Source organism: Gopherus evgoodei, chromosome 11 (genome assembly GCF_007399415.2).
Source record: "Gopherus evgoodei ecotype Sinaloan lineage chromosome 11, rGopEvg1_v1.p, whole genome shotgun sequence".
Taxonomy (NCBI): Eukaryota; Metazoa; Chordata; order Testudines; family Testudinidae; genus Gopherus; species Gopherus evgoodei.
Genome location: NC_044332.1, coordinates 54,610,748 through 54,637,092, shown reverse-complemented (window position 1 = coordinate 54,637,092; position 26,345 = coordinate 54,610,748). Strand labels below are relative to the sequence as shown.

The window sequence follows — 26,345 nt, the reverse complement described above, 5'->3', positions numbered from 1 at the left end:
TAGGTCTGAATTCTGCTTTCAAATGCACATGTAATGCCCAATAATTTTTAATAAACTTTTATAATCTACCAGAGCCATAAACGTCCACTGGGAAACCTACATGCCACGTAGGAGTGACTCCCAATTTGAAAGGGAAGAGCTTGAAAATGTTGATAAAATAAAGCTGTCGGGGGAAAAAGGCACATTGTAGCCAAAATATTGGAGCCGCATGGTTTGGAAGTTGAGCTAACTTGGAAAGATGAAAAGATTCAGTTGAAAGATTTGTACAAATTTAATCAAAAAGATTTTAGTAAAACCACTTCTTCATTTGAACCCAGGAGAGAAATTCAGTGTCTAAGATAGCACTCGTAATTGGAAATGGTTTCCTTACCTACACACACAAAAATGAGCCTGATTCACCGTTGCATTACTTCAGTTTTATACCAGTAGAAATCTAGTGAAGTAAATTAGTTAAGTGGTGAATCAGACCTTGTGGATCAATGTGATTTTTATACTGGAATTTAATAAGGAAAGGCCAGATCATATTTAAACAATTGCCCAATCATCTGGAAAGAACTCCTCCTAAATATGACCTAATGAATTATAAAGCAAAAACACATTTTCTGATATTTATCCTTCCTGTTTACAAGGAGAATGCAAGGAGGAGATATTAAGCAACAATGTAGAGAACTGCTATGTTTTTTTTAATGAGGATTACAGTTTGTGTGGAGGGGGAGGAATTCTGTATTTAACAGGGATAGTAACTGGACTTCAAAAATTTGACCTCGGATTCAAAAACCTAAATTAATGATTAAATAGCCATGCAGAATTATTCCATGTCACGTGTGAGGGAAAAAAAGTCTTATGTAACATTTAAGTAAAAAAGAGAGAGAATAAAAATGTAGCTTTCCCAAGTACTTGAAATATCTCTAGCTCTAGGAGTTCGGCAGTAGTGTCACGGGTAAGCTGCTTCCCCCTCCAAAATTCCCCCTTTAGGTGTTCTTGATTTGCACAACTAAAGCAGTAAAAAAATTTTTCCTGGTAAACAGATGGGTACAATGGTATAGAAGATGGCAGGAGCAGCTGTAATTCTTGGGGGATGCATAGTAACACACACCTGCCATCTTCCTGTACATGTTCCTTGCAAAGCCACAGAAATAGAAATCAGGGCTTTCCCACATAAGACATATACGTAGTCATGAATCTAGCACTTGGTGCAATAGATGGTACCGCACTTTCTGTATAAATCAGTATATTGAGTAAGGTTCTGATGTGATTTGGTTTTTAAATCTAAAACTAAATGTTTGACTCAGCTCGTATGTACGGAAAAGAAAGGATTAGGCATTAGCAAAAGCAGATAACTATTGAAATACACCGTTTCTGTTTTTCAAACTGCAGAAAGCGCTGGAGCAGCAGATGGAGAGTCACAGGGAAGCCCACCAGAAACAGCTGTCTAGGCTACGAGATGAGATTGAAGAGAAGCAGAAAATCATTGATGAAATCAGAGAGTATGCTTGCTTATTGTTTCCCTGTCATTTAGCTCTTTTCTAGACTGTTCTAATGACATTGTAGGTTGTTCTTCCATCCATACCTATGTATCTCAGAGCTCTACTAACCCTAGCTGGCCTTAGAAACCAGAATGTACAGCTACTCTATATAACTATTCTGTACTGATTTGAAGATAAAGGGACAGAAAAGTATAGAATATTATGGATTAAACTGTCCTTTTCCTTATTGTGTATCTACTTCAATAAAAAAAATTGTGGAGGGGAGGAAGAAAGACAGAATAATGTTATGCCTAAAGGCTTATAGATAATAGAAATAGTAGATGAGAATAAATTAGAAAAATAAAGACTCTGAACACCTGTCATGGTGACTGGTCCTGCTGCAGCCTTTCTGGTTCTTCAGACAACTAGCCAGTAAACTCCAGCTGCTTCCTGTTCCAGCACTATGGGTGTTTTTAATTGGCATCACCAGTTTCAGTATATATCAGTTAACGAGGTACCCCAAAAACGTACTGAAGCCAAGTCTGTACTTCTAGTGCATGATTCTGCACTGGAATTCTTTCTCAATAGAATTATGATGTAAAGTACAATATGGGGCACTGTGCTCCTTACTGCTATACCGTGGGCTCTGTAAACAGTTAATTAAATCTATCTCATCCCAATGTAATGCTTATTTTCCACCGCATTTATAAAATGGATAAGGCATGATAACTGAAAAATGAGAAATGTGAAAACAGAATAGTTTTGGAAGTACAGGTTGTGCCCTTGAGATATAAAAAGAGTATGTAGGGGAAGGGGACAAGAGATGTTTGTGTGTTTTGTTTCCCAAAAATATTTTAATGAAGGCTATTATTCCAGTTAATGATCCTTCATGGTTAGTATAAATACTAGAATCTCTCGGTGGAACTGCAGGTTCATTCCCTGTGGGTAACTCTGTTCTGAAGGTGAAGGTTTCTTGAAATGTTTTACCTACAATAGTCTATATCAAGCTGGATAGGTTTCTCCCCTTCTCATTGCAGTATGAACCAGAAGCTGCAATTGGAACAAGAAAAATTGAGCTCTGATTATGATAAATTGAAAATAGAGGATCAGGAAAGAGAAATGAAACTGGAAAAGCTAATGTAAGTTTGCAGTCTCCTTCTCTGATCTCTTTAAGCTTTGTTTCTTGTATATTGTCATACTTATGGACTAGCTGCACCTCTGATCCCTTTCTGATCTCTTTGAGTGCACCTGCTCAGGTGATAGGCCTTATCTGTCTTGGGGTGAAATCACGCAATTCTTCCATTCTGAGATTGTTACCCTTTGTATACCAGCCACTTAGAGGGGAAGGATGGTATAGTGGTTAGGACACCAACCTAGGACTTGAGGGGGGCATGAGTTCAGATCCCTGTTCTGCCAACAGACTTCTTGTGTGACCTTGGACAAGTCACTTTGCCTGTGTTGCCTCATTTGCCCATCTGTAAAATGTGAATAATAGCACTTGCCTACTTGCCAGGGGCGTTGTGAAGATAAATACACTAAAGATTGAAGTGTTTGGATATTATGGGAATGGAGAAGGCCATATAGGTACCACAAAAGATAGAATATTGCTCAGCAGATCCAGTTGATTTTCAGGCACCTGTTTCCTTCTTACAGGGACAAGTGACATAGTGACCAACAGCCTTCTTAAAACAAAGCATTTTTATTTAACAACTGGATCAAAGCATTAGAGAAAAGTGGATTTTAAATAAACAGCATGTAAATATGTCTATCTTACCTAAAGTATTACCATCCCATAATGGCAACCAAGGCAGGCCTAGCTTCTTCAGACACTGGCACAGTCTGTGTGTGTCTGTCTGGTTCCCCCTTTATATCCTCGAGAGTCCTTTTTAACCCTACAAGGATTCTTTGTTTTCCAGGAGGCTACTTCAAGGCTTGGCCAGCTTTGAACCGTCCTGGTCAGATCAGTTCTGTAGGTTGTCCAGGACTATGCCAGAGTCACCAGAGATAATGTTTATGGTGTTGTCCCTTGACAACTCTTAAGTGGAAGCTGACCATCTTGAGCAATGTCTTCCTGCCTGCCTGACTCATCCCAGATTGTCTCCTAGTGAGAAGCATTTACACCAAAATACTCATACAGAAGACACCATCCCAATAACCAGGCTAACCTACAAATTACAGGGCACACCACATTGGTTATGTCTTGCTTTTCTGTTGTTTTAGTATATGCCAAAATAAGCTTTTCAGAGCTCTAGTTTTGTTACCGTGTGCAAGGAGATAAACTGAAAATGTCTTGCTCGTTGCAAGATTGCAGATTGGCTTATTGTACTGTAAAAACAAACAATCCACCACTAACAAAACCGCCTAGTTGCTTATTTGGGCTTTTTCTCAGACTTTTCTGAAAATATAGAAGATTAAATTTTCAAATACAGTTACAAGAGATACATGTCAAAATGGAGATGGTGGCCCAGTCATTACTGCTGAAAAGCCTGCACATATGTGTGCAGTTGGGTAATTGCACGTGCAGTTTACTCAGATGTGCGAGTGTGTGCACACCTGTTCCATCCAAATCTGAAAACTTTGACTGATGCTATTCTGTTTCATGTTGTTTTATTTTCATGATTTCAGTATGTTGTTTGACTTACATAATGGTCTGTCTTTTTAGACTGCTTAATGATAAAAGGGAACAAGCAAGAGAAGATCTTAAAGGGCTGGAGGAAACTGTGGTATGTTATAACTAAAACATCAGCTTTTTTGCAAGGGTTTAGGGTTTTTCCAGTGATTTGTTGCCAGCCTTTTTGTGTGTGCTTGTTGCCTACAATGTTTTTGCAAGAAAATGACCAGCTTAGATCAGAAATAAGTTTAAAAAAGTAGTATATTTGCATACTGTCCTTCTGTCTTGAACTTGATTTGAATACATTTAGGATCTGACCCAACCCACTTTTTCCCATATCTAGGTTACATCTTATTTCTAAATTTCCTAAAGCTATTTTACTGATCGGTTTATTTATCATCCTACATATAGTCATCTCAATGGCTCATTCTACAAGTTTTTCAATATTTGATATTTATGATTTATTGTCATAACCAGTGTATTAAATTAATACATTTAAATTGTGTTTCTCAGAGATATTAGTACTTTATCACTGCGCAATCAGTATAATCCTGTATAAAATACATTATGCTCTGCAATCAGTACTGAAAGAACACTTCTTTTGAAGAACTAGTTCTGTCTTCAGATCTATGTTATGAAATCTTCTTGTGAAAAATTTTGACTTTGTGCAATATACAAGATTTTTGGAAGAGGTAAAAAGGTTAGTTGAAACAACAGTGGTTTTCTTCTTGATTACAATACGAGTGGATTAATTGTCCCAGTCTACTTGGCACTGGTGAGGCGGTAGGTGGAGGACTGTGTCAAGTTTTGGGTGCCATACTTTAAGAAGATATGGACAAATTGTAGAGAGTCACAAGGAGAGCTGCAAAAATAATAAAAGGATTTAGAAAAGCTGATGTATGTGAAACGTTAAAAAATCTGGGTATGTTTAGTCTTAAGAACAGAAGACTGATGGTGACCTGATAAGTCTTCAGATATGTTAAGGACTGTTATAAAGGGGAAAATGATCAATTGTGCTCCATGTCCTCTCAAAATAGGATAAGAAGTAATGTGCTTAATCTGCAACAAGGAAAATTTAGGTGTTGTATTAGGAAAAACTTTCTAACTATAAGGATAGTTAAGCTCTTGAATAGGCTTCCAAGGGAGGTTGTGGAATCCATATCACTGGAGGTTTTTAAGAACAGATTGGACAAACATCTATCAGGGATGGTCTAGGTATATTTGGCCCTGCCTCAATACATGGGGCTCCTGAGGTCCCTTCCTGCCCTACATTTGTATTAGCCTATGAAGGAGGAGTAGATTGTATGGTAGGTTAACATGCTAGCTTTTTCCTTCTGAAAACTGACTCTGAAGGGAAAATAAATCTGGTGTTGTTTCTCATAATCCCAGGTGGACATTGGTGTGTGCCCCAAAACTACCACACAATAGGCAGTTTTTTCTCCTCAACTTTGGAATATCAGAGGTAGTTCAGGAAAGATGTGTGTATTCAGAGCTGTATGGTGAAACTTGTTCAGCCCTTGCCAACAATTTGGCTCTAGCCAGTTTTGTTTTTCCTTTACCTTCTTGAGCAAAACATTCAAACGTTATCTTTTAAAGTTTTTACAGAACTTCGTTTTTTAGTAATTCTTCCAGTTACTGTATAAGTTGTTAACTGTATGCAAAATATTATATTTTAAATTCAAGAAGCATAATTGCTTACATATTTTGTTAGTTTATTTTTTTGTCAGATTATTTTATTTTGAAGCTGAACTTTAGGCACCCAGATTTCATATATCAAATATATGTATTTGATTTAAACATTTCCTGATTTTAGAAAAAGTCTTTAACTACCCTCCTGATTTCAGATGAGTTCTTTTGCAGCTCATTCTGCCCATGAATTGTAAGAATAACCTGTGATGATATTGTCCTATTCAATGAGTAAGTGATATAATTGGAGCTCAGTTTTAAGCAATAGGACATGGATATTTTGCACCGATTATATCAGATGGTGTTTTTGTTTTAAATCAAGCAACTTCTTAAACTGTTGTGCGCTCATGCACTCTTTTGTCCATTCCCATGGCATCTCAGAGGGTATTGCTGCAGCTATATTAAAATATTAGCAATGATCAAAATTTCAGTAGTTAATTACTGCAGCAGGAGGAAAAATCAAGTAAAACAAATTACATGCAACATGTGCCATTTTAGTCCAAGACTGTGGCTTTCTCATGTGCACAAAGAAGTAAGGGAGTGTAAACCCCTGCAAGCATGGTGTGCATCCTAGGTCACTGTGTGGTGGGGAGAGCTGTCTCCCTGGGGTTGCTATTTTCCTGTCCTATGCAGGTAGGTCTCCAGCAGGGCTGAAGAATGGGCATAGCCTTGACTTGGCCCCGCCGCTGAGCACCAGCACAGTTGAGCCAGTGTGGTGAGGGAAGTAATCAGTAGCGGATGGGTTAGTTTCAGGATGGAACTGGGGAAGGAATTGGGACTCATGCTGTCCCTTGCTTTGGATAAGAGCTGTGGGATAAGAATAAACTCTGTCTAGTTCTAAATTACATTTCCCCTTCTGAGAGTAGTAATGTGCATCTGTATGTTTGTATTAGAACAGTGTATGGTATGTGTTATGAATACAACAGTTTATGTGGATAATTCTACATCACATTTTTCAGCTGATTTTGTGTCTGTGGATAATTGGAAGTAAGCACTTCTATCCGTCCTTTTGCAGTAGCATCTCCTTTTCTGGGTTCAGAATCACTTTCTAGTTTTTCCCAGTAAGTGATCAAGATAAGAAGTGGCAGTCCAAAAGCTTATAGTCTTACTGCTCCTGATTTATTGAGTGGCCAATTCAAATTTCTGTGTGAGAAGATGAAAATAAGATAGAAAAGCGAAGGTTGTGCTTTAAGGCAACTCCTAACGGGGTGGGATAGCTCAGTGGTTTGAGCATTGGCCTGCTAAACCCAGGGTTGTGAGCTCAATCCTTGAGGGGACCATTTAGGGATGGGGAAAAAATCAGTACTTGGTCCTGCTAGTGAAGGCAAGGGACTGGACTCAATGACCTTTCAAGGTGCCTTCCAGTTCTATGAGATAGGCATATCTCCATATATAATTATCAACTTGGGGCATATCCTTCATGCCAGTGCAACACATAAAAAGTAGAGAATGGGTTGGAATTCACTGTTTTTCCAAATGGTTTTTCACACTTCCTTCCTGTAACCGGATTCTCTGCCCCTCACAGAATGGGCAAAGGATTAAGACTTTTTGTGCCACGCCTCTCGCATTTCTCTTTGAATAAAGTGGCTCTTATGCTGAAGTTTAGCAAAATTAAGTAATGTTGAAAGATTAGCAATGAACCTGTGGTATTCATAAGGTATCTATCACCTTGGTATCTAAGTGCCTGTATAATGTCATCATCTTTCAGTGCATCGGGTTGGTCAGCAAAATTGTCATAGCATGAATTCAAGGCTCAATGATTTAAGTGTCATTTAATAGCTGGGGACATGTTTCCACAGCCAGCTTTTGAGACTTGTCTTTCTGGCTGGTTTATTTTTTTCTTCAGTGTGTTAGATGTGTTCAGAGAGAACTTCACTGCAGACATGTAACCAAAAACAATAAACTATGGGGATGTGACTAAGCGAGACAGAAGATGTACAAACAAGTATTTGGGTTTTTTGCTAATTATAATTGCTTGCTTTTAGTCACATGAACTAAGCCTTAACTCATTGTGATGGTTCCCCCTCCCCCTTTTTACAATCAGTTCAATTTTGGCTGATGTGAAATGATTATGGACAGTAAAGTGAGCTGTGATAGAGGTACTGTGAAACCATCAGATTCCCACACACCGATTACATCCCAAATTCATGCCCTTCTGTCAACTAATGCAATTCATTAATTTAAAGTTACTTAAACAGTAATGATATATGTATGTTTTCAGGCATATCTGCATATATACTTATAGTATAATGTACCCTACATGCTCTTATATAAAGAGAAATTTTACAACAGTATCTGCAAAATTTTACTGACTTTTTTTTTTAAATTCTATTCCAGGCAAGAGAACTTCAGACCCTCCACAACCTACGAAAACTCTTTGTTCAAGACCTCACCACTCGAGTCAAAAAAGTAAATTCAAATGTTACTTGGATTTTATTTTAACACAATCTACCTCCTTCCCCCAGTAAAAATCTTGCCAGGCTATTATATTGCATAGTGTATATAATTCCTGATGTAAATCCAGCAGATTTGTAATTTATTTATCAATGTTCTTATACCATGCCCAATTATCTTGGTTTCTGAGAGCTTGCTGTTCCCCTGCTGGTTGTACTCTGGGGGAATGAGATTTGGAGTGCTTTCAGTGCTGTCTAGGAAAGTTGAATTCTGCTTCAGCTCCTGTATTTGAGGCTTTTCCCTCTAACTAGTTTTTCAGTGCAGTGGGCTGATCTCACTTATCAGTTCAGTTACTGACTCAAAGTTAGTGAACCAGAACTTACCAAACTCATACCTAAAACTTGTGCTGACCTGAGCCATAATTGTGGGCTGTGGTTCTTCTCAAAACTCCTCATCCTTTCCTCAGGCAAAATAAATTTGAGAAATTCATTGTGCACCTCTGACATATGATTTTTAGCAGAATTTAAGAGTTTTTTTATCACAGAGAAACTGAATTTTTTGTCAACATGAAAGCTAGTCAAAAGGTTGCACGGCACTCCCCTTTCCAGATCCTTAAGGTTTTTTTGTGAAGGTTTTTATTTAATTTCCATATTGAGGGAATGTAGCTGCTGAGAACACAAAATGAACAGACAAAGCAATGTCTGTTTTGACCTTTTTGTTGAGAAGTAGTCTCCCTTTGGGGAGCTTACAAGACTCCCCAAAACCCTAGCTTTTCCCTCTCTCTGGCTTCAGAGTCTTCGCTCTAATTCTATAATTTGCTCTCTGTGCAGAGTGTCGAACTGGACAGCGATGATGCAGGAGGAAGTGCTGCTCAGAAGCAGAAAATTTCCTTTCTTGAGAACAACCTGGAGCAGCTTACAAAGGTTCACAAACAGGTGGGACTAATACTCCTGGCTTCGATTTTAGCAGTCACTCTTAAAATAGAAAGTGGACTAGTCTAGTAGTTGGTTTTCTTCAGGGAAGACCAGGGTTAAAAATTAACTGAAATTCTAGCCATAGGAGAATCCTGTTAACGTGTTACTATTTTATATTATTCCAAATCACATTTTTAATTGACCTTTTTGATAGATGATTTTAAAATTAATTGAGACTAATTATCTATATAATTACTCCCAGGATAGTTTATTGAAGGTAATTTGCCTCCGATATTGTTAGATTGATTGAAAATGTTTAAATTGCAAAAAAAAAAATGTTTAAATTGCCAAAATACCCATGATATTCAGTTAAAATTCATTGCCTCAGGAGTAAATCGGAGTCTGAGTTGGTCTCCTGCACTCACAATGTTTGTGTAATGAATGCGTGTGTCATGAACAAGTGATGCTTGGCATAAATATACATTTGTGTACATTTATGCCAGTCTAATGTGCTTTGGTAAATGTTTGGGCAAGACTTTGTCAGTGTGTCTGTACAACATTTAAAAAAACCCAAACTGATACTTAACTTCAGTGCCCTTTTACATAGGAACTAGAGATGAATAAAGCTCCTTGTTTGTATGCATACACAAACACACACATCCCTCATTGGACCTGTCCCTTTGTTTCCCCCTGCTCTCCTCTGTTGCTGGCTCTGTGACTGTTCTTTCCCGTCTCTAAACGGTTTGCGGGTATGACATCTTGCTAACAGTGGTTCATGGCTTGAGGGAGAAATTGGGAACTGACAGCAGGGTGAAGTGGAGTGTAGCATGGAAGAGAAGAGGTAGGGTTCTCTGTTCAGATTAAGGACTGGTTCCTCCCAAGCGTCCTGATGCTGGCCCAGCTCCTGGCAGCCAGAAACCCATTCTCCCTCTGTGATGAGGAATGCCCACTCACTTCCAGTAGTTCATCTGAAACAGTAGAAAACTAGCTGTTCCCCCAATATGTTAAATATCTGTGGGTAGTCAGTGTTCTGAGGGTTAATGAATTCATTATTGCTTGATCATTTTTCCCCTTTTGTGAGGTTTCAGCAGCAGCAGACTGATTGATTCAACAAGCTGTAAATCCTTACTGAAGTAGACTAGGCTCTGTTTCACATGCATTTAACCACTAATGATGGTACAGTTCAAGAAGGGAGTGCTGAAGGCAGTCTAATACATGAAGCAGTCTTGTTAGTAGCATGAAGTTTAAGCATATGGAACACAAAGAGCATCTCTAGTTTGATCTTGTATGAATCTGGACAACAAGCTATGGATTTATTTATCTTTGAAATTAAATTTAGGCGGATTTATTTCCTAAAGAGAGTGTTGAGGTTTACAAATTAAATACAGTGGTCGCTGAAAGAGGTTTGACTCTTGCTTTCCTTGTATATCCAAAATTTCATTATTGGACTTCTCTTAAAACAGCATTGTGTAGCTCGAAAGCTTGTCTGTCTCTCTCATCCACCAACAGAAGTAGGTCCAATAAAATATATTACTTCACCATCTTCTCTCACTAGTATCCTGGGACCAACACATCTATTAAAACAAAACGTACAAAACTTTCAGGTTTTCAGTGGAAGAACAAGGGAATACCAGCTCCTAAATCATTATAGTTGAAAAACCTCCTCTTTCCTGTGTACTTTACAATGAATTTTACAGAACCCTATTTGTTTTGCCCCAGTACATTTCTGTAAGGATGACAGTGAAATCTTCTATCTCCGCAGGACATGATGGCTTATCCACTAGACCACATGGCTTTGCAAAAGGAGTAATACCATTTCTTCTTCTTCTACTACAGTTGGTACGTGATAATGCAGATCTTCGTTGTGAGCTTCCTAAGCTGGAAAAACGACTTCGAGCTACAGCAGAGAGAGTTAAGACTCTGGAGAGTGCACTGAAGGAAGCCAAGGAGAACGCCATGCGGGACCGCAAACGCTACCAGCAGGAGGTAGATCGCATTAAAGAGGCTGTAAGAGCCAAGAACATGGCAAGGAGAGCACACTCTGCTCAGATTGGTAAGGACATAAAGCAAACAAGGTATTGGGTTGTTCACAAACTTTGTGTACATTTTAAGAGTGCTGTGATAGTAGAAGGCATCCAGGGCAAACTATTGATTCCCAGCTGTGTTTTGCCAGTGCACCCTTCCTTACAGGAAGGACACTTCCATGGGCGGCAGGTAATGAAGTCTGGGGAAGGCTAAGCCTCTCCAAACCTCCGCTGATGCTGGGGCCAGGGCATGGCGGGGCTCAGAGTTCCTCCAGGTGGCCCAGGCTAGGGGCTCCTTCGGACTGCTCTGGGTGGCCAGGACCCTGGGCTCCTCTGGACTGCTGTGGGCACCAGAGGGTTGGCCAGGGGGCTCGGGTTGCTCTGGGCGCCAGCTGGGAGGTTTGGGGATGGGTGGAGTGGGAGTGGAGCTTCTGGCAGAGTGGGGCGGGGTCTCAGACTGAAGGGCTGAGGCAAGGGTATAGTCTCCCCGAACAGGGTGTGCACACCACATCCATGGCCACTTCAGGGCCCTCACTTTTGTAGAACATAACCCACCTGAAGGATAAAGGTCCTCAGATATTTGTTTACTGATTTAGATAGCTTAATGTGTCTTGTGTACTTCTAATGACCTTTCTTAAGTTGGATTGTCTCTTCCATTCCCCTTGTTGCTCTTCCACCCTCTTCTGTCCCCTTTCTCATTCTCTCACTTCTGTGCACACTTTATTTTAAAATGCAATTGCTGTCCAGCTTAGGGATGTCTGGTGCTACCAGGGCACTGGACAGACTGCACACATAGCCATGTAGTGTTTAAAGTGGAATTCATTGTGGAACTGTGTTCAAATCGTGTGGTGAAGCACACTGGAAAACCTGAGATGGGCAGCAGGGAGCACATATACTTAACTACTTTCATTCTGCTTCCTCCAGAAAGTCCCCCAAAGATGCCTTCTCATCTCCGCCGTAGTAGTGGGAGGAAAGTGGGCATATGCAAGTACCTGGCTGGCCAACCCAAGCAGTGGTCACCATGTACAGTCTTCCCCACTCAGTTTCACTGAGAAGTCCTGTTTCCAGAAGCAGAATGTATGAGGTGGTTGTATAGAGGGATGATCGCTGGCAGAAAGCAGGTGCAAGTGATCACCTTTGCAGCATGTGTCTGTGGGCAGGGTGAGGGAAGTTGTCACTTTCCCCACAGTCAGAATGTGACCCAAACTATTCTAGATGTCAGGAAATGCCTAGAACAGTTACTTTTATAACAGTAGAATGATGTGCTAGAGCAGAAAGTGAGGTGCAATTGCTGCTATGAGTGCTAAATTTTGTTTTGATTTTCACGCTACAGCCAAGCCTATCCGTCCTGGCCATTACCCAGCATCTTCTCCAACAGCTGTTCATGCTATCCGAGGAGGAGGAGGAATGTCAAACTCCAGTTACTACCAGAACATGAAATAAACAGTGAGTGAGTGACTTTTAAATCTGTTGCTGTTCAACATTCACTCTTTTTATATCCCATTCTTGTTCTTAGAAAACTCGTGAAGGCTTTTTTATGGAATCTGTTTTTCTGGTGGTTTAGTTATGAAGAACAATAATAACCATTGTAGTGAGAAGGAATGCACTGTCAGAACACTTTGCAAGCTGCTGGTTTAGATTATCTGTCCTTTTTCATTATATCCAGACCTGAAGAAGAGCTCTGTGTAGCTCAAAAGCTTGTCTCTCTCTCCAAGAGAATTTGGTCCAATAAAATATATTACCTTCCCTACCTTGTCTCTCTGGGAACAACACAGCTACAACAGTGTGCAAGCATCCTTCTCATTGTGGATGTTTTTTATGTAAACTGAACTGTTATTACAAATATAGGCTAAAATATGGAATGTACAAAAGTAAAACCTATGTTATATGGAGAAGATTCTCCATGTACAATGGCTTCCCTTGCAAACTTTCCATTTTTTGCTTTGGATAACATAATGTGCCCTCATTGTTTGCAGTATTCCCTATATTTAGGGTAGAGAATACCCAGGGTATCCAGGGGTAATGTTATGTAGCTGAAGAGTTTAAGAGCAACTGTTTTGTGTGTGCGTGAACGCATGGAGAAATGGGCTGTTCAGTGATTCTGGATGCTTGGGTGATGAAGATGTCTGTTGGACCTCATTCAGAATGTGAACTTTCAGAAGCAAATCTCATGCCATAAAGGTGAGAGACCACTTGAGAGATGGAGCCATCTGGTAGGTCATTCCAGTAGCAATAGAGGCCTAGCTTAAAACATGTACAGTGAATGCTGCTTATGGAAAGTGGCATGGCAAAGGGGAACAAAAAGCAGCAATTTGGAAACTTTGTAGGATTTACAAAAACTAGTGTCGTATAAAAATGCTGATGAAAAGTGTTCTGTTCCTGATGCAAAATGGAGGAAAGTGAAATTAGGCAATTGTTCTTTAATTAGCTTTGGCTTTATCCTGTACTGAATTAAGGTGACTGTAATTCCAGACAGCAGGCAAGCTGGGCAAGTTCCAGAGAGAACCATCCTTTGTTTTAATCCTCTGCAGCTGTTACACAGCAATGTTCAATTTCTTGCACTACATTCTACCAAACTCAATAACGTGAACAGCTAGAGCACTGGTAGTTGTAGGAAATAGAAGGGAGAACAATATGTCAGTGGGCTGATGCCTCAGCCACACTGCCATTTAGCTGGAGGAAGGGAATTGGAGTTGGCCAACATGTTGAAGGTAGCTGTGTTTTTACTAGGAAAGTTTAAAGGGGAGTTGAGTTGTTTATATTAGAACTGGGTGGGAAAGAATTTTCTAGTCCTGCAAAAATGTTGGAGATTTTAAAAAATGTTCCCATGTCAAATTGGGATGCAAAGTCAAAATTGCAAATTTTCACAAACCAAAAATCCAAAATATAATAGGTTTGAGTCAATCAAAACATTTTGTTTTGATAATTTTTTAATGTTTTATATTTATTTTGACCATTTTTTTACTGTAATTACCATGTTTTGAACCAGGAAACCAGAATTTTTGTTTTGAAAATGTCAAACTGAAACATTTTTATAACTTCAAAATCTTTGTTGAAAATTTTTCATCAAAACCTACCCCTTCCATTGAAAAAAGTCGTTTTGATGAATTGGCATTTTCTGATGGAGAAAATGTTGTTTAGAAAAAAAAATTCTGCCCAGTTCTAGTTCATGTATTATGATTTTCATTGATATTTGATGGTGGTGAAGATCTTACTGCATTGTAAACAAAGGTGTGAGTGGCAAAGCTGGCTTTGAGGAAAGCTTTTTTTCCCCCTAGGGTCATACAATACAAGCAACGTTCAGGATATACAATAGAGGCAATTACACTACATCAAGCATCACTACAGTTTTAATACACTATCTGCAGAATCAGAACATCTTTCATGTGTTGTTCCCTCCTTCCCTGTCTCATTGTGATTTGTGTGTGTGTTTGTGTGTGTTTTGAAGGCATCACTGTTTATCTGCACAGATTTATTTATAGAACATGCTCATTTTGATTAAGAAACTAGAACAATACAAAATCAACATGACACATGTCCAGTGGATTAAAATCTGGCTAACTGACAGGTCTCCATGTTATAGTAAATGAGAAATTATCATTGAGTGTTTTTAGATGCAGTGTCCAATCTCAGAGATTGGTTGTCCTTATGCTACCTAATATAAAATCATTGCTGATGAAGTTTGCAGATGACCCAAATACTGGGGAAGTGGTGAATAATGAAAAGGACAGGTCACTGATACAGAGCAATCTGGAGTGCTTGGAAAATTGGGTGCAAGCAAACGTTTTGTGTTTTTAGTAAGGTCAAATATAAAATCATGCATCTAAGAACAAAGTGTGTAGGCTGTACTTACAGAATGGAGGACTCTCTCATGGGAAGCACTGACTGAAAAAGAGTTTGGGGTCATGGTGGATAATCAGCTAACATGAGCTCACAATGTGATGCTGTGGCCAAAAGGGCTGCTAATAATTATATTAATAATATCCAGCTCTTGTATAGCATTTTTCATTAGTAGATCTCAAAGTGCTTCACAAAAGGAAGTCAGTTTCATTATCCCCAGTTTACGGAAGGAGAAACTGACACAAGGAGATGAAGTAACTTGCCCAAGGTGTCAGCAGCCAGAGGCAGAGCCAGGAACAGAACCCAAGTCCTGGTCCAGTGCTCTTCCACTGACAGACACTGCCTGCTCCCCAGTGCAATCCTTGGGTGTACAAACAGGGAAACACTGAGCAGGCACAGGAAGGTTATGTTACCTCTGCATTTGTCATTATTGGTGATGGCTATTGGATCACAGTGCCCATTTCTAGCATCCACAATTCAAGAAAGATGTTGAAAAATTGGAGAGGGCTCAAAGAAGAGCCATAAGAATTATTAAAGGCTTGGAAAACCTGCCTTTATAGTAGATTCAAAGACTCAGGTCTGTTTTAGCTTAAACTTGATCAGTGTCTTACGAATCCCTGTATGGGCCTTTTCCTTCTAGCGGACAAAATATACTAAGATTCCATGGCTGGAAGTTGAAGCTGGATAATTCAGACTGGAAATGTGGCACAGATTTTTATCAGTGAGGATAATTAACTATTGGAACAACTAATTAAGGGCCGTCTCCATCACTGGAAATATTTAAATCAAGACTGGATGTATTTCTAAAAGATCTGCTCTAGTTTGACTTTAGCTATTGGATGTGAAGCAGGTATTAATACAGGGAAGTTCTATGGCTTGTGTTATGCAGGAGATCAGAGTAGGTGATCACAGTGGTCCCCTTCTGACCATAAAATGGATGCATCTATGAAGCCTAATCCTTTAATCAGTTTGCTGGCTTTAAATGTTTCCTTTCATCTCTGTTTTCTCAGCTTTGCCTAAGCATCGCCTCCATGTACAGCTTTGATATGTTCCTGTGGCGTTTTCCTCATCTAGGAATTTTTCTCTGTATATTTAGATTGTGGCTAAATATCCCAACTCTGATATAGTTTATAGTTTGTTCATACATTCTTTACTGATTTACATTAGCTCCTTGAATGTGAAGCTACTTAAAAATATTTGCCAGCAGTGAGAACCATGAATGTTCTTCGTATTTGTGCACCAGGTGGGGCCAGTTTGACACTCCTGAAAATGTTTTTTTAAAGGAATTGCTTATGAAGGAAGGAAATGTGGTTGGTTGGAGCCCACCTACACTCCCTTTTTGTGTCCATGGCTGCTTCACAAATTTGTTTCCTGTAAAGGCTGGAAATTCCTAGCCATCTGATTATCCTGCTTTCTCAGCAGATTCATCATCTCTAGTAAATGTGGCCAGGATTACCACTGGAACAGTGTGCTAATGTCACATGGGTAACTCCATGCTGATGTTCATGTTAATCCTAGTTTTTTGTAAAGATATTGTTGGCTTTTTATATTTCTACATTTCCTGGCAGATTTCAATTGAAAAACTATTAGTTAACAGTTTAAATTAGTCACGAGGATTTCAAATGAGCAAAGTGGCTGCTATTGGGAGGACTAGCAATGTATCTTCTCTCGTGCATTATTTACTTTGTTACTCTTTGTCTCCTAAAAGTGCCTTATTTCTTCAATATTTTAAAATTCTAATTATTATTTTAGACAGTTAGTAGCTTCACTTAGCTGTACAGTTCCATCGCACTGACTAAAATGACTTGGACTCTAGCCAGGTGCCTGTCAGTTGTGAAAGAGACTGGGGGATGGTTACGTTCTTTCCACTGATTTTGACTTCCCCCCCCCTCCCTTAAGGATGGCTTATTCTGCTATTTGTGACTTTTCCCTGGTTTCTTTTTTGAAAGTTTGCTGTTTGCTTTAGGCACTAAGCATTCTTGGATACTGTGTGTTTTTTGCTGAGAATGTCTCTTGTCATACATGCATGCAAACCATCTGTCTAATCACATTCACACTATTTAATATCCTGTGTGGGTTGTTTTTGCTGCTTGTGTTTGCCTTGAGCCCTGTTGCTACAAGCAGCATATTTTTGCTATAGATGAATTGGGCAAGCCTTTGCTGGGGTTTTTCGTGTATTAGCTCATTCTTAATTGAAGTTTGCTTTTGGTCTTGCCAGCAACATAACCTAAGAACTTCATTGTATTGTCATCTACACATAATTACAAAGGAAAGTGTACAGTAAGAGGCCTATAAAAGTTTTACAGCAAGAACTATACTGGGAAAATAAACTGTATCAGTATATACCGAGTGTGCTTTTCAAAAATCATCTGCACAAAAGTACAATAATAAATGACAGCATCAAATTGCTACAAAGCAGGTGCAGGAAACCCTCAAGCAGAACTGCAGAAGTGGTCATCTTCTCAGAGACGCCCTGTTCGCTGCTTCCATGTTCTAGGAGCAGACTGTTACTGAACACCCTGTATCAGCAGACCTTGGAACTAAATCTGGCTAAAACTGGAAATTTCCTGCAAACCAAATTTGATTCTGAATTTTTTTAATTTCGGGCACACTGACACGTGATGTTTCTGAAACGAACATGTCCCCTGGATCAGCAGCTGTGCATGAGATTGAGGTAATTCTTGAAAGTTTGTCTAACCTGAGATGTCTTCACAAAACATTTTGGGTTCATCAAATCAGCATTTTTGACAAAACTGTCATATATACTTTATATTAATTTTTTTTTCAAGTTTTTAATCCCACTAGAACAGAAAACTAACACGGCTATAAACTGGATTCTGTTTTGGTACTTGCATCATCCATAGAATTTTTATTCAATTTCCAGTTGCAGAATCAAATTCACTCTGTTACATCTATGCAACCCTATTAAAAATGGTGCATGTGTAATATAAGGTAGTTTTTGATACGGGGAATATTCTTACTGATCACTATGCTGGGCCATAAAGACATTACTTGAATTTCAGATCCTAGAATATGGGGTTAACGATTGGTCAACTGAGTAACTTTGATCTGAAAGTCACTGATACAATAAATAGGAACTTCATGTTACTATTTTTAGAGTTGCTACTTCAGAATATAACTATATGCTTTACATTTTTCTTTTAACTCAATTATGTTGCCAAATCTAGAGGGCAACTTCATTCTCCAGTCCATTAATATTCCCGGTCAATTTACTGACTGTTTACTCTCTGAGATGACGTTGGCCGGAGTAAGGGCCAGTACTCGTAACCAGGCTGAGCAAGTGATTCCTGGCTAGTCGGTAGTCCAAATTCTTTGAGATCTTTGGATGAAAGCCACTGCATAACTGTCAGTATATTTTAAAATGCAGTGTCTTGCACAGATACTCACCGATATTTTCACAGCAGCTGATAAGTCATCACCATAGCACCCCATCATTTGAATTGTTTAGAACTCCTGAATAAAGTGCCCTGCTGAACTTCCTTTATAATCTTTTAACAGCAATGAAACAGGAAGTGATTCCTACATGAACTGTTTATGTCAAGTAGCATAGCCTACCCTATCTCCAGAATGGAAATTTTATGACATGAGAGGAAGTTATCTTAATAGCCCATTGATCATTTCACTAGAGATAATAGTCATTTATTGCTGTGGTCTGGTCATTGATTGTAACTATTAATCACAACATGGCAAAGCGTTTGTCAGTAAGTCAGTGCTATTTTTGCCATTTCTACTAGCTCCAGTGGTGCACAGATTAGGATAAGCAGTTGTAAATATAAAAAGCTAGATCTGGACAAAGAAATCAAGTCACTCAATCAAGACTTTAATGCCCCATCATGGTCCCATTCGCCTAGAGCTGTACACATCTAGTAAAAAGATGTCTTTAGCTCAGGAACTTAGCATATGACACAGACAGCAGGTGGAGGAAAGAAAGGATGGGAATGAGGAGAAAAAGGAACAGGGAAATAATGGCAATAAGTAGCCGCGCATAGCAGATCAGCTGCTTAACCATGTCAGGTGTTTCATAAGCATCATGTCAGAGGTGTTAGGCCCTGTCCACATCAGAAACATTGCAAAATGTGCAAACCTCAAATGTAATGTGCTGCACTGATATAAAGTGTGTTTTTTTGCTGGTGTGGCTGCTCCATTAATTACTAGATAACTCTTACCAGTGTCATCTTCTCTTCACATAATGCACTGTTCTGCATTAGAAGCTGGCCCAGAGTATACATCAGTGTAGTTTACTCTGTTGCCAGTGTCTAATGGAGACAGAATATCAAGGAATTGTAAATTTCTACTTTGGTTCCACAATAGTTAGCCAGTTCTGAACCAATTCTTATCATTACAACGCAGAGTAGATATACTAAAGCTGTTCAACATTTTTTGAATTTCAAAGAAATGTTTTGAATTTACAATTTTGACTTTTGTGTGGGGAAGATTTTCATTTTATTTATAAAAATCTCTTCCTCCTCGTGCGCACACACAGTCTCCTCCTGACTAACTGCAAATCACACCCAAATACCAGAATTTGGTTGAGCATTTTCGTTTCTGTGATGCTCAGCCAGGGAATGTAAAGATACATGGCCAAGTTAAAAACTACATTTAAAAGAAAGTCAACTTTTGTGTTACTAAATGCAACATAAACTTTTTAAACTGCAAACTTCAAATGGCTCATTTATTTTCACCATTCATCTGGTGAAGAGGAGAAGGGATGGTGCAGGGGCTGAGAAGGAGGTTGTTGAATTTTGCTCGGTTTGGACATTGCAAACAGAGTAGTCAGTTTTCACTTTCTGCTTTTCATGCTGTCATACAAATGTCTAGGTTGCAAACACTGCAGGGAATGCTCAAACCTAAATGAGCTGTGTTCATGTATTTTTTTGAAGTTTTATAAAAATAATTTGTATTAATAAAAACAACAAGGATTCCGGTGGCAACTTAAAGACTAACAGATTTATTTGGGCATAAGCTTTCATGAGTTAAAAAACCACTTCTTCAGATGCAAGTGAGGTTTTTTACCCACGAAAGCTTATGCCCAAATAAAACTGTTAGTCCTTAAGGTGCCACCGGACTCCTCATTGTTTTTGTGGATACAGACTAACACGGCTACCCTCCGATACTTGTATTAATAGCAGTCTTTTTTAAAAAAGTGAATAAATAAAACACAAAGTCAGGGCCTGACTGATCCTTGAAGTGTGACTGTAGTAATTCACATTGTTGACTTTGAGCTGGGTGCTGAAGAAGAGAAAAAAATGCAGCAGTTCTTGTTCTGGGGGCATGCCCAGAGCAGTGTGGCACTATGGCCATTATGGCTGCTCAGTGGCTTTTGGGGGGCTGTGACATCCAGGCATAGTTTAAAGCATTCCTGATTGTGCTCCAATTATAGCTGGGGCTGGACCTGCCTCCACAGTCCCAGGAATCGGGAGCAGAAAAGTGACACCGAGCAGAGCTCTGGTGCAGCTGAGGATCTGAACCTTGGAGGGTCAAGTGTGGAAAGCCAGAGCCTTTCACAACTCTCTCTCTCTCTCTCACAAACCACCTTTGTTAGAGAGAAGCTTAATGAACACAAAAGCATTCCCCAAGACTTCGTTTGCTACCAGCACTCCAGCAACACTACTCTGAAATGCTGACCTGCAACCTGGAAATCATTATCCAGATAATGATATACAAATAAGCAAGCTGGTGTGCTTGGAGCCCATTATCTGTGTGGAAATACCAAACAGACTAGCCAATGATAGGTAGGAAGCCTACAAATGTGTTCAGTTCTTCCTTGATGATGTATGAATGTCTTCATGTTTCAGTCTTCAAGGAGACTTATTCCCTGCTCCTCCCACTCTTATTTGATATTTGCTGAAATTTGCATGACACTTTTTTTAGTAAGAGGTGGGGAAATTCAAATGGAAATACTTTGACAATAGAAGTAATGCCACTCTGTGGTCTACTGAAATTTATTAAAGCAATATGTATTGGGATCTGTATAAATGAAATACTGTGTAAACATAGGTCGGTCATGTATATCTGTGTATGTTCCCAGCACCTCCCCATCCTTATGCAAGCTAGAACATTATTTAATCAACCAATAAAAAGTATATATTAAAAACTGCTTTGGTTAGTTGGCAAGAATTTACAAGCAGAGTGAGTAGAAGCTGACATACTGTCCCTGCATTTGTTTCAAAGCAAACTTAAAGAACAGAATTCAGTGTTTTGGTATTGAAAACACAAGTAACAAAAAATGTTGGCGCCGTTGACTTTTTAATTGTGTTTTGAATAACGGTATTTATTCTTTTTTTTTATTTACAATAACAAACTTACAAGAAAAAGTGAATAAGCAAGACTTTGATCATCTTCTAATCTCCAATTATTGTTATAACCAGGCATGCAGAAAAGTATTAAATATATTAATTATATATAATGGGAAGCCTGTGACATGATTTAAAATCAAATATTTTTCTTGGAAGCCAATTCTTCCAAGTTGCTGTTTGTGAAATTATTTTAATGTACTTTAAGTAGCTTTCCCTTGTACTTGGCTGTTTTATATACCTTGAACTTTGTTTCCTAAAATTATTTGTTTCCATTATTTGTGGTGGATAAGAACAATGTAGGTTGTACAAGCAGCCGAATATCTCTATGTTAAGACATACGTTGAACCTTTGGATGTGATTTTGTTTGTTTTTCTTTGTCCACATCCTGCTGTGGTTACAAACTCAAATACAGATATGTTCCTTACTAAATAATATTTAGACAAATGGGCTTGATAGTAAAGATATTTAGCTACCTAAAACCACCTTTAAATATATCCCATTCTGAAATTGTACATCTCTATTGATATATCCATATACCTAGCAATAGAGGGAAAGCCCTATTAAAAGGTTGAGAGTGAAAAAAGGAAAAAAACAATTAAGTACTCCATGACTGTAAATAGTCCAGTGGGACATATTTACATAAGGACACATTTTAGATGGAAAAGAATGATTTTCACCACGGTTATTAATGTCTTTATGTATTGTGCCAATTTGTACTAGGGGCTTTAAAAATAGATAAGAAAAATTCCCTGCCCTCATAGCTTACTGTCTAAGGCCCCATCCTGCAAATGCTTAAATGCATGTTTAACTTTAAGCAGATGAGTAATCCCATTTATGATATCTGGACTACTCCCATGCTGAAAGTTCCTTATGTGAGTACAGGATTGGGCCCAATAAATGTTCCCTTGCTGACCTAAATGTTCACTAACTTTTTTTTTCTCTCTCCTCCTCTTTTGACAGGTCAGGCTCCACGTAGCATGTTAAAAGACAGGCATTAATTCACTGATATTTTTTTTCTTCTTCAACCTGCTCTGCGTCCTGTTCATCATGTACTTTCTACAGCCATCTGCAGTGCACTCTTTTCAAATAATTTGAGCTTCATAGAATCTCCATGTGTACAGAAGTGTGTTCAGCTCAGCTCTTCTTTGGAAACATACAATATCTGTAACATATCCATCTAAGTAACAATAGAAGGTCTGCCATTAAAAATATTTCCATTGACTTCATATTACCCCTTGGCGCTGATTAAGTTGGGGCTTCTCTGCTGGCATTGATGCTGTTTGAAATACTCTGTGGCATCAGTAAATCCTGACTTCTGGCATCAAAGAGTTAATCATTCATCAACCAAGTGCCATCAAAGGCAGTTGATTGTGTTCTGTCATGACTGATTTACTGTATAATATACATATTTTTAGGGGATGAAAATGTGCTGCTATATTATTAAAATAATTTAAACACATTTTCTGAAGTAAATGTCCCCAAAGAAGCATTTTTAATATCCTGGTAAAATCTTTGGACCTGTATAAAAATATTCTTTACTATCATACCTATTAATGATCATACGATGGAATGGAGAGAAATCTGTTAGTATAGCATTACATTTTGAAGTTCAGTGGTCACAAAACTATCTCAACATCTGATCTGCTTGTAATTCTGCCTATGATGAGATGAATATTCCCTGAATTTGATAGCCATGAGTTTATAAGCATTGTTCATCATGAAATTCTGAAAGTTTTCAAAATGCTGCAGAAATCTTGTTTGGGAAAAAAAGTGAGATGCTTCCCGCTCCCATCATGTTTCTGGCAAGCCCTGATATGCTCATACTGGAATTCAGAAATGGGAGCTAATAGTCTCTTGGGTACCTAGAGAAAATTCTATTGAGTGCTCCTAAGAGAGCATGGGGGTACATACTTCAATTGTGCTGTGCAAAAAGAATTTATGAAGATGGCACATGTTAATACAGCATTGTGCAAGGGCAAAGAATGTAAATAATACATTTGTACTGAAACTTGATAATATGCAAGTCTGCCTCTGGATAGCTTTAGCTCATTCAACCAATAATGAGACTACTTGCCTTTTTTGGATTCTCTTTTAGTGCCAGATACGAAGTTTCCATCTTCACAGCAGGGAGGACTGGAATCACCATGGAAAAGCTAGGTTAGCAGGCCAAAGTCAAAGCTGTTACATTGGATACCTACTGCTTTTGTTTTACATGTGCATATCAAACTATGTCTTAAAGCTGTATATATTTCAAGAGGACTAAAGCAAAAGTATACTCCTTTAGTCTTGGTTGCTGCTGTTTGTTTTTTTTAACGTTAGGGTTAGTTTTGGGGTTCTGAATGTGTTGTGTGTGTTGGTAGACATATATTTAAAAATATTTAACCTGCTATAGAGAATATCTAAAGATTCTGAATTGACTTCAGACATTTTTTTCCTACAGAAATTATTTAGAAAGCTTTCAATTATAGCACAGTAAGTTGGATTTAATTTATTTTTTGTAAATGTTGCACTATTCTGGGGAGCATTTTGTTAAAAGTATTTAAAGACTGCAAATTTGCATTTAATTTATTTGTATTTTCCTAGGTTTCATTTCTTTTATTTTTCTTTAAATATGTGCACAGGCACCATCAGGAAAATGAACTGTGAACTTGTCATATGCGATTTCCAGTAATGGGACTATTTCAAAGTTACCCTGTTCTATCTTGATAGCTGTGTATAGCTAAAATTTGTATATTTAACAAAGTATCAACACTTTTTTCGTCTTTTGTTTCTAAAACCATTATCTGAGTGGGATGCCAACTATGAATTATTATCAAACATTCTGTATTTTTTCTTCATACACTGAAGTCATATAACCGGACTACTGTAGAATATGTTTTTCCTGTGTCATTGATTTGAAATCTGTCACACAGCTATATTTAAAAATTGCTTCTAGCTTAAAACAAAGCCCAGGTTCCACATTAGAACAAAAAGCAAAATCATCCTATTATGCATAACAGTTTAGATAGATAGTTATCTTCAGTTTCATTGATAAGTTAGCTCTGATGTCTCTTAGATAATCATGCTAGTGCTGATCAGCCAGTCAGTCCATCTAGCTTGATCACTAAAGCACCTCAGAGTTAACTTTTAGATAACTTTGTCACTGAAATGCTGAAGAGTATATTATACTGTAATCCTCAAAGTGGAGGACTGAAAATTTATATAATTTGAACTCATGAATGTGTTGCTATAATTTATGCTGCTGCTAGTACTTCCATTCTTAAGACTATTTTAGGTAAGGGTTTAATTTCATTCAACATTTTTGTACTACTTTTTACAGTATCTTATATATTTTATACACAAATGGAAACCACACCTCTGCTACTACAGTTCAAAAGTCTGTATTTTGCTATTTCATTAATGCTGTTGTGCTTCCTTGGTATTGGCCGCCCCAAGCACCTGCTTCTTTAGCTGGTGCCTGGAGCCAGCCCTGCTTTTTCTTTCCTTTTTGAATGTCATGTTTCATATTTATTCTAAATGTTTGCTTGCAAGGAAACTGATTTAAATAATTTAGATTAAATTTCATATGTAAAACTGTACACAGAACAAGTTTTACTAAGATAATGGAGATGCTTTCATGGATTGACTTGCAATATGAAACTAAAGTGCACATTTTTCATTTTGCTACTAATTAACAGCATGTTCTGCTCAGTTGTTTTTTTACTAATGAGTTCTATTATCTTGTGTTTTATCCTCAAATTCATCTTTTATTTATTGAAATGTGTTTTTGGTTTTGCTGAAAGTAAGGATCCTGGCTGATATGTGCAACCAAGTGTGTATGTCACCAAACAAGGGTGAGAATAGATTATCCTGAATGTATTGGAAACTTTTAAAAATAGATTCTTAACTATGTTAATGTCTGTCTACAACAGACTTCTGAGTGACTTTTTTAAACTTAAATTTATGAAGAACCAGGATTAACATACCTTGCAGTTCTCAGGTAAATTTGTAACTGTAGAATATGTGAAATAGTGCAATCCTGATCAATTCACTAAATATGAACAAATCTCTAACTAAACCAAATCAGTCTTTGGATTCCATATATCTGAAAGGAATAAGTATTGAGGATTGTGGCTTCATACAATAGCGTGAATGTAATTTTCCTTGGGGGGACAGCAAGGATGGGACAATAACTTTTTATAATATAAAGTAGATACCCATGACAAGAAAGGGAATCATTAAATCATACTAGCAGGATAATCTTAATTGACCTTTGCTATGATATTTTTGCTTTAAGGACTTTGTGTGTTTTTCAGTTCATAAATATCTGCTAAACAAACACAGAAACAACACTTCAGAGTCTGTCTTAAACAACTTTGTCCGTCAATTTGAAATACTTGTCATTTCAGGAGGACTATGGGGACTGAGGCGTTCTGTAGAATTATACGTGTCTAGTTTGTAAAGTGTGTAATGTGTACTGCAGATGTGTATTTTCTGGGCTCTGTGTATCTGTACAGTAGCGTTCATTTTAGGAAAAATTAAACTGTGGACACATTTTGGTGGTAACAAGGGGAATAAATTGCTACTACAGCAAATGATGCTGTAATGTATTAAACTCTTAACAGCAGATCTGAACCCCTCTCCCCTTTCCATGGGTAAATCTTTTAATCTTGGTTCTAAAATACTATCTATTAAAGATGTATGGACACTAGCAGACTGCATGATGTATCATTTAAAAACTGTTGAAGTGGAAAAAAACTTGAATTAAACTTTCTTGTATGCTGTGTTTGTGGCATGTATTAACAATGTCTATGGTGTCAACATGTCTTTTTGGCTTTTTTCACCAAGAAATCTCAGCTCCTGGCATTATGGAAGTTAATTATTTTTGTGGCAAGCTGTATAAATGTACTGGAGCACTTGAAAAAGTCTGCATTTTAATCCTCCCCTAAAGGTGTGAAGTAGTCAGGGTTTTTCCATGTGCTCTAGGGGAGCGTGTGCAGGAGTGGGATTCTATCCCCCTTTTACAACTGCTTCTTCCTTTCCAGCTCCCCACCCAAATCTTCCATCCTCCCATGCTTTGCTGGCTGGCATATGTGAGGGAGAGATGGCAGGGC

The 26,345-nt window shown here is 38.2% G+C and overlaps 1 protein-coding gene across 1 annotated transcript in view; it reads left to right on the top strand.

Annotated features, from left to right (window-relative positions):
- The window catches only part of KIF5C (kinesin family member 5C), a 131,196-nt gene extending 105,192 nt beyond the window's left edge, over positions 1–26,004 (top strand). Inside the window, 8 exon segments of the mRNA XM_030580769.1 lie at positions 1,378–1,487; positions 2,504–2,605; positions 4,129–4,189; positions 8,101–8,172; positions 8,988–9,092; positions 10,908–11,124; positions 12,429–12,545; positions 22,213–26,004. Coding sequence (XP_030436629.1) covers positions 1,378–1,487; positions 2,504–2,605; positions 4,129–4,189; positions 8,101–8,172; positions 8,988–9,092; positions 10,908–11,124; positions 12,429–12,538 — 777 coding nt within the window. The 3' untranslated portion in view covers positions 12,539–12,545; positions 22,213–26,004.
- The last annotated feature ends 341 nt before the right edge of the window (positions 26,005–26,345 follow it).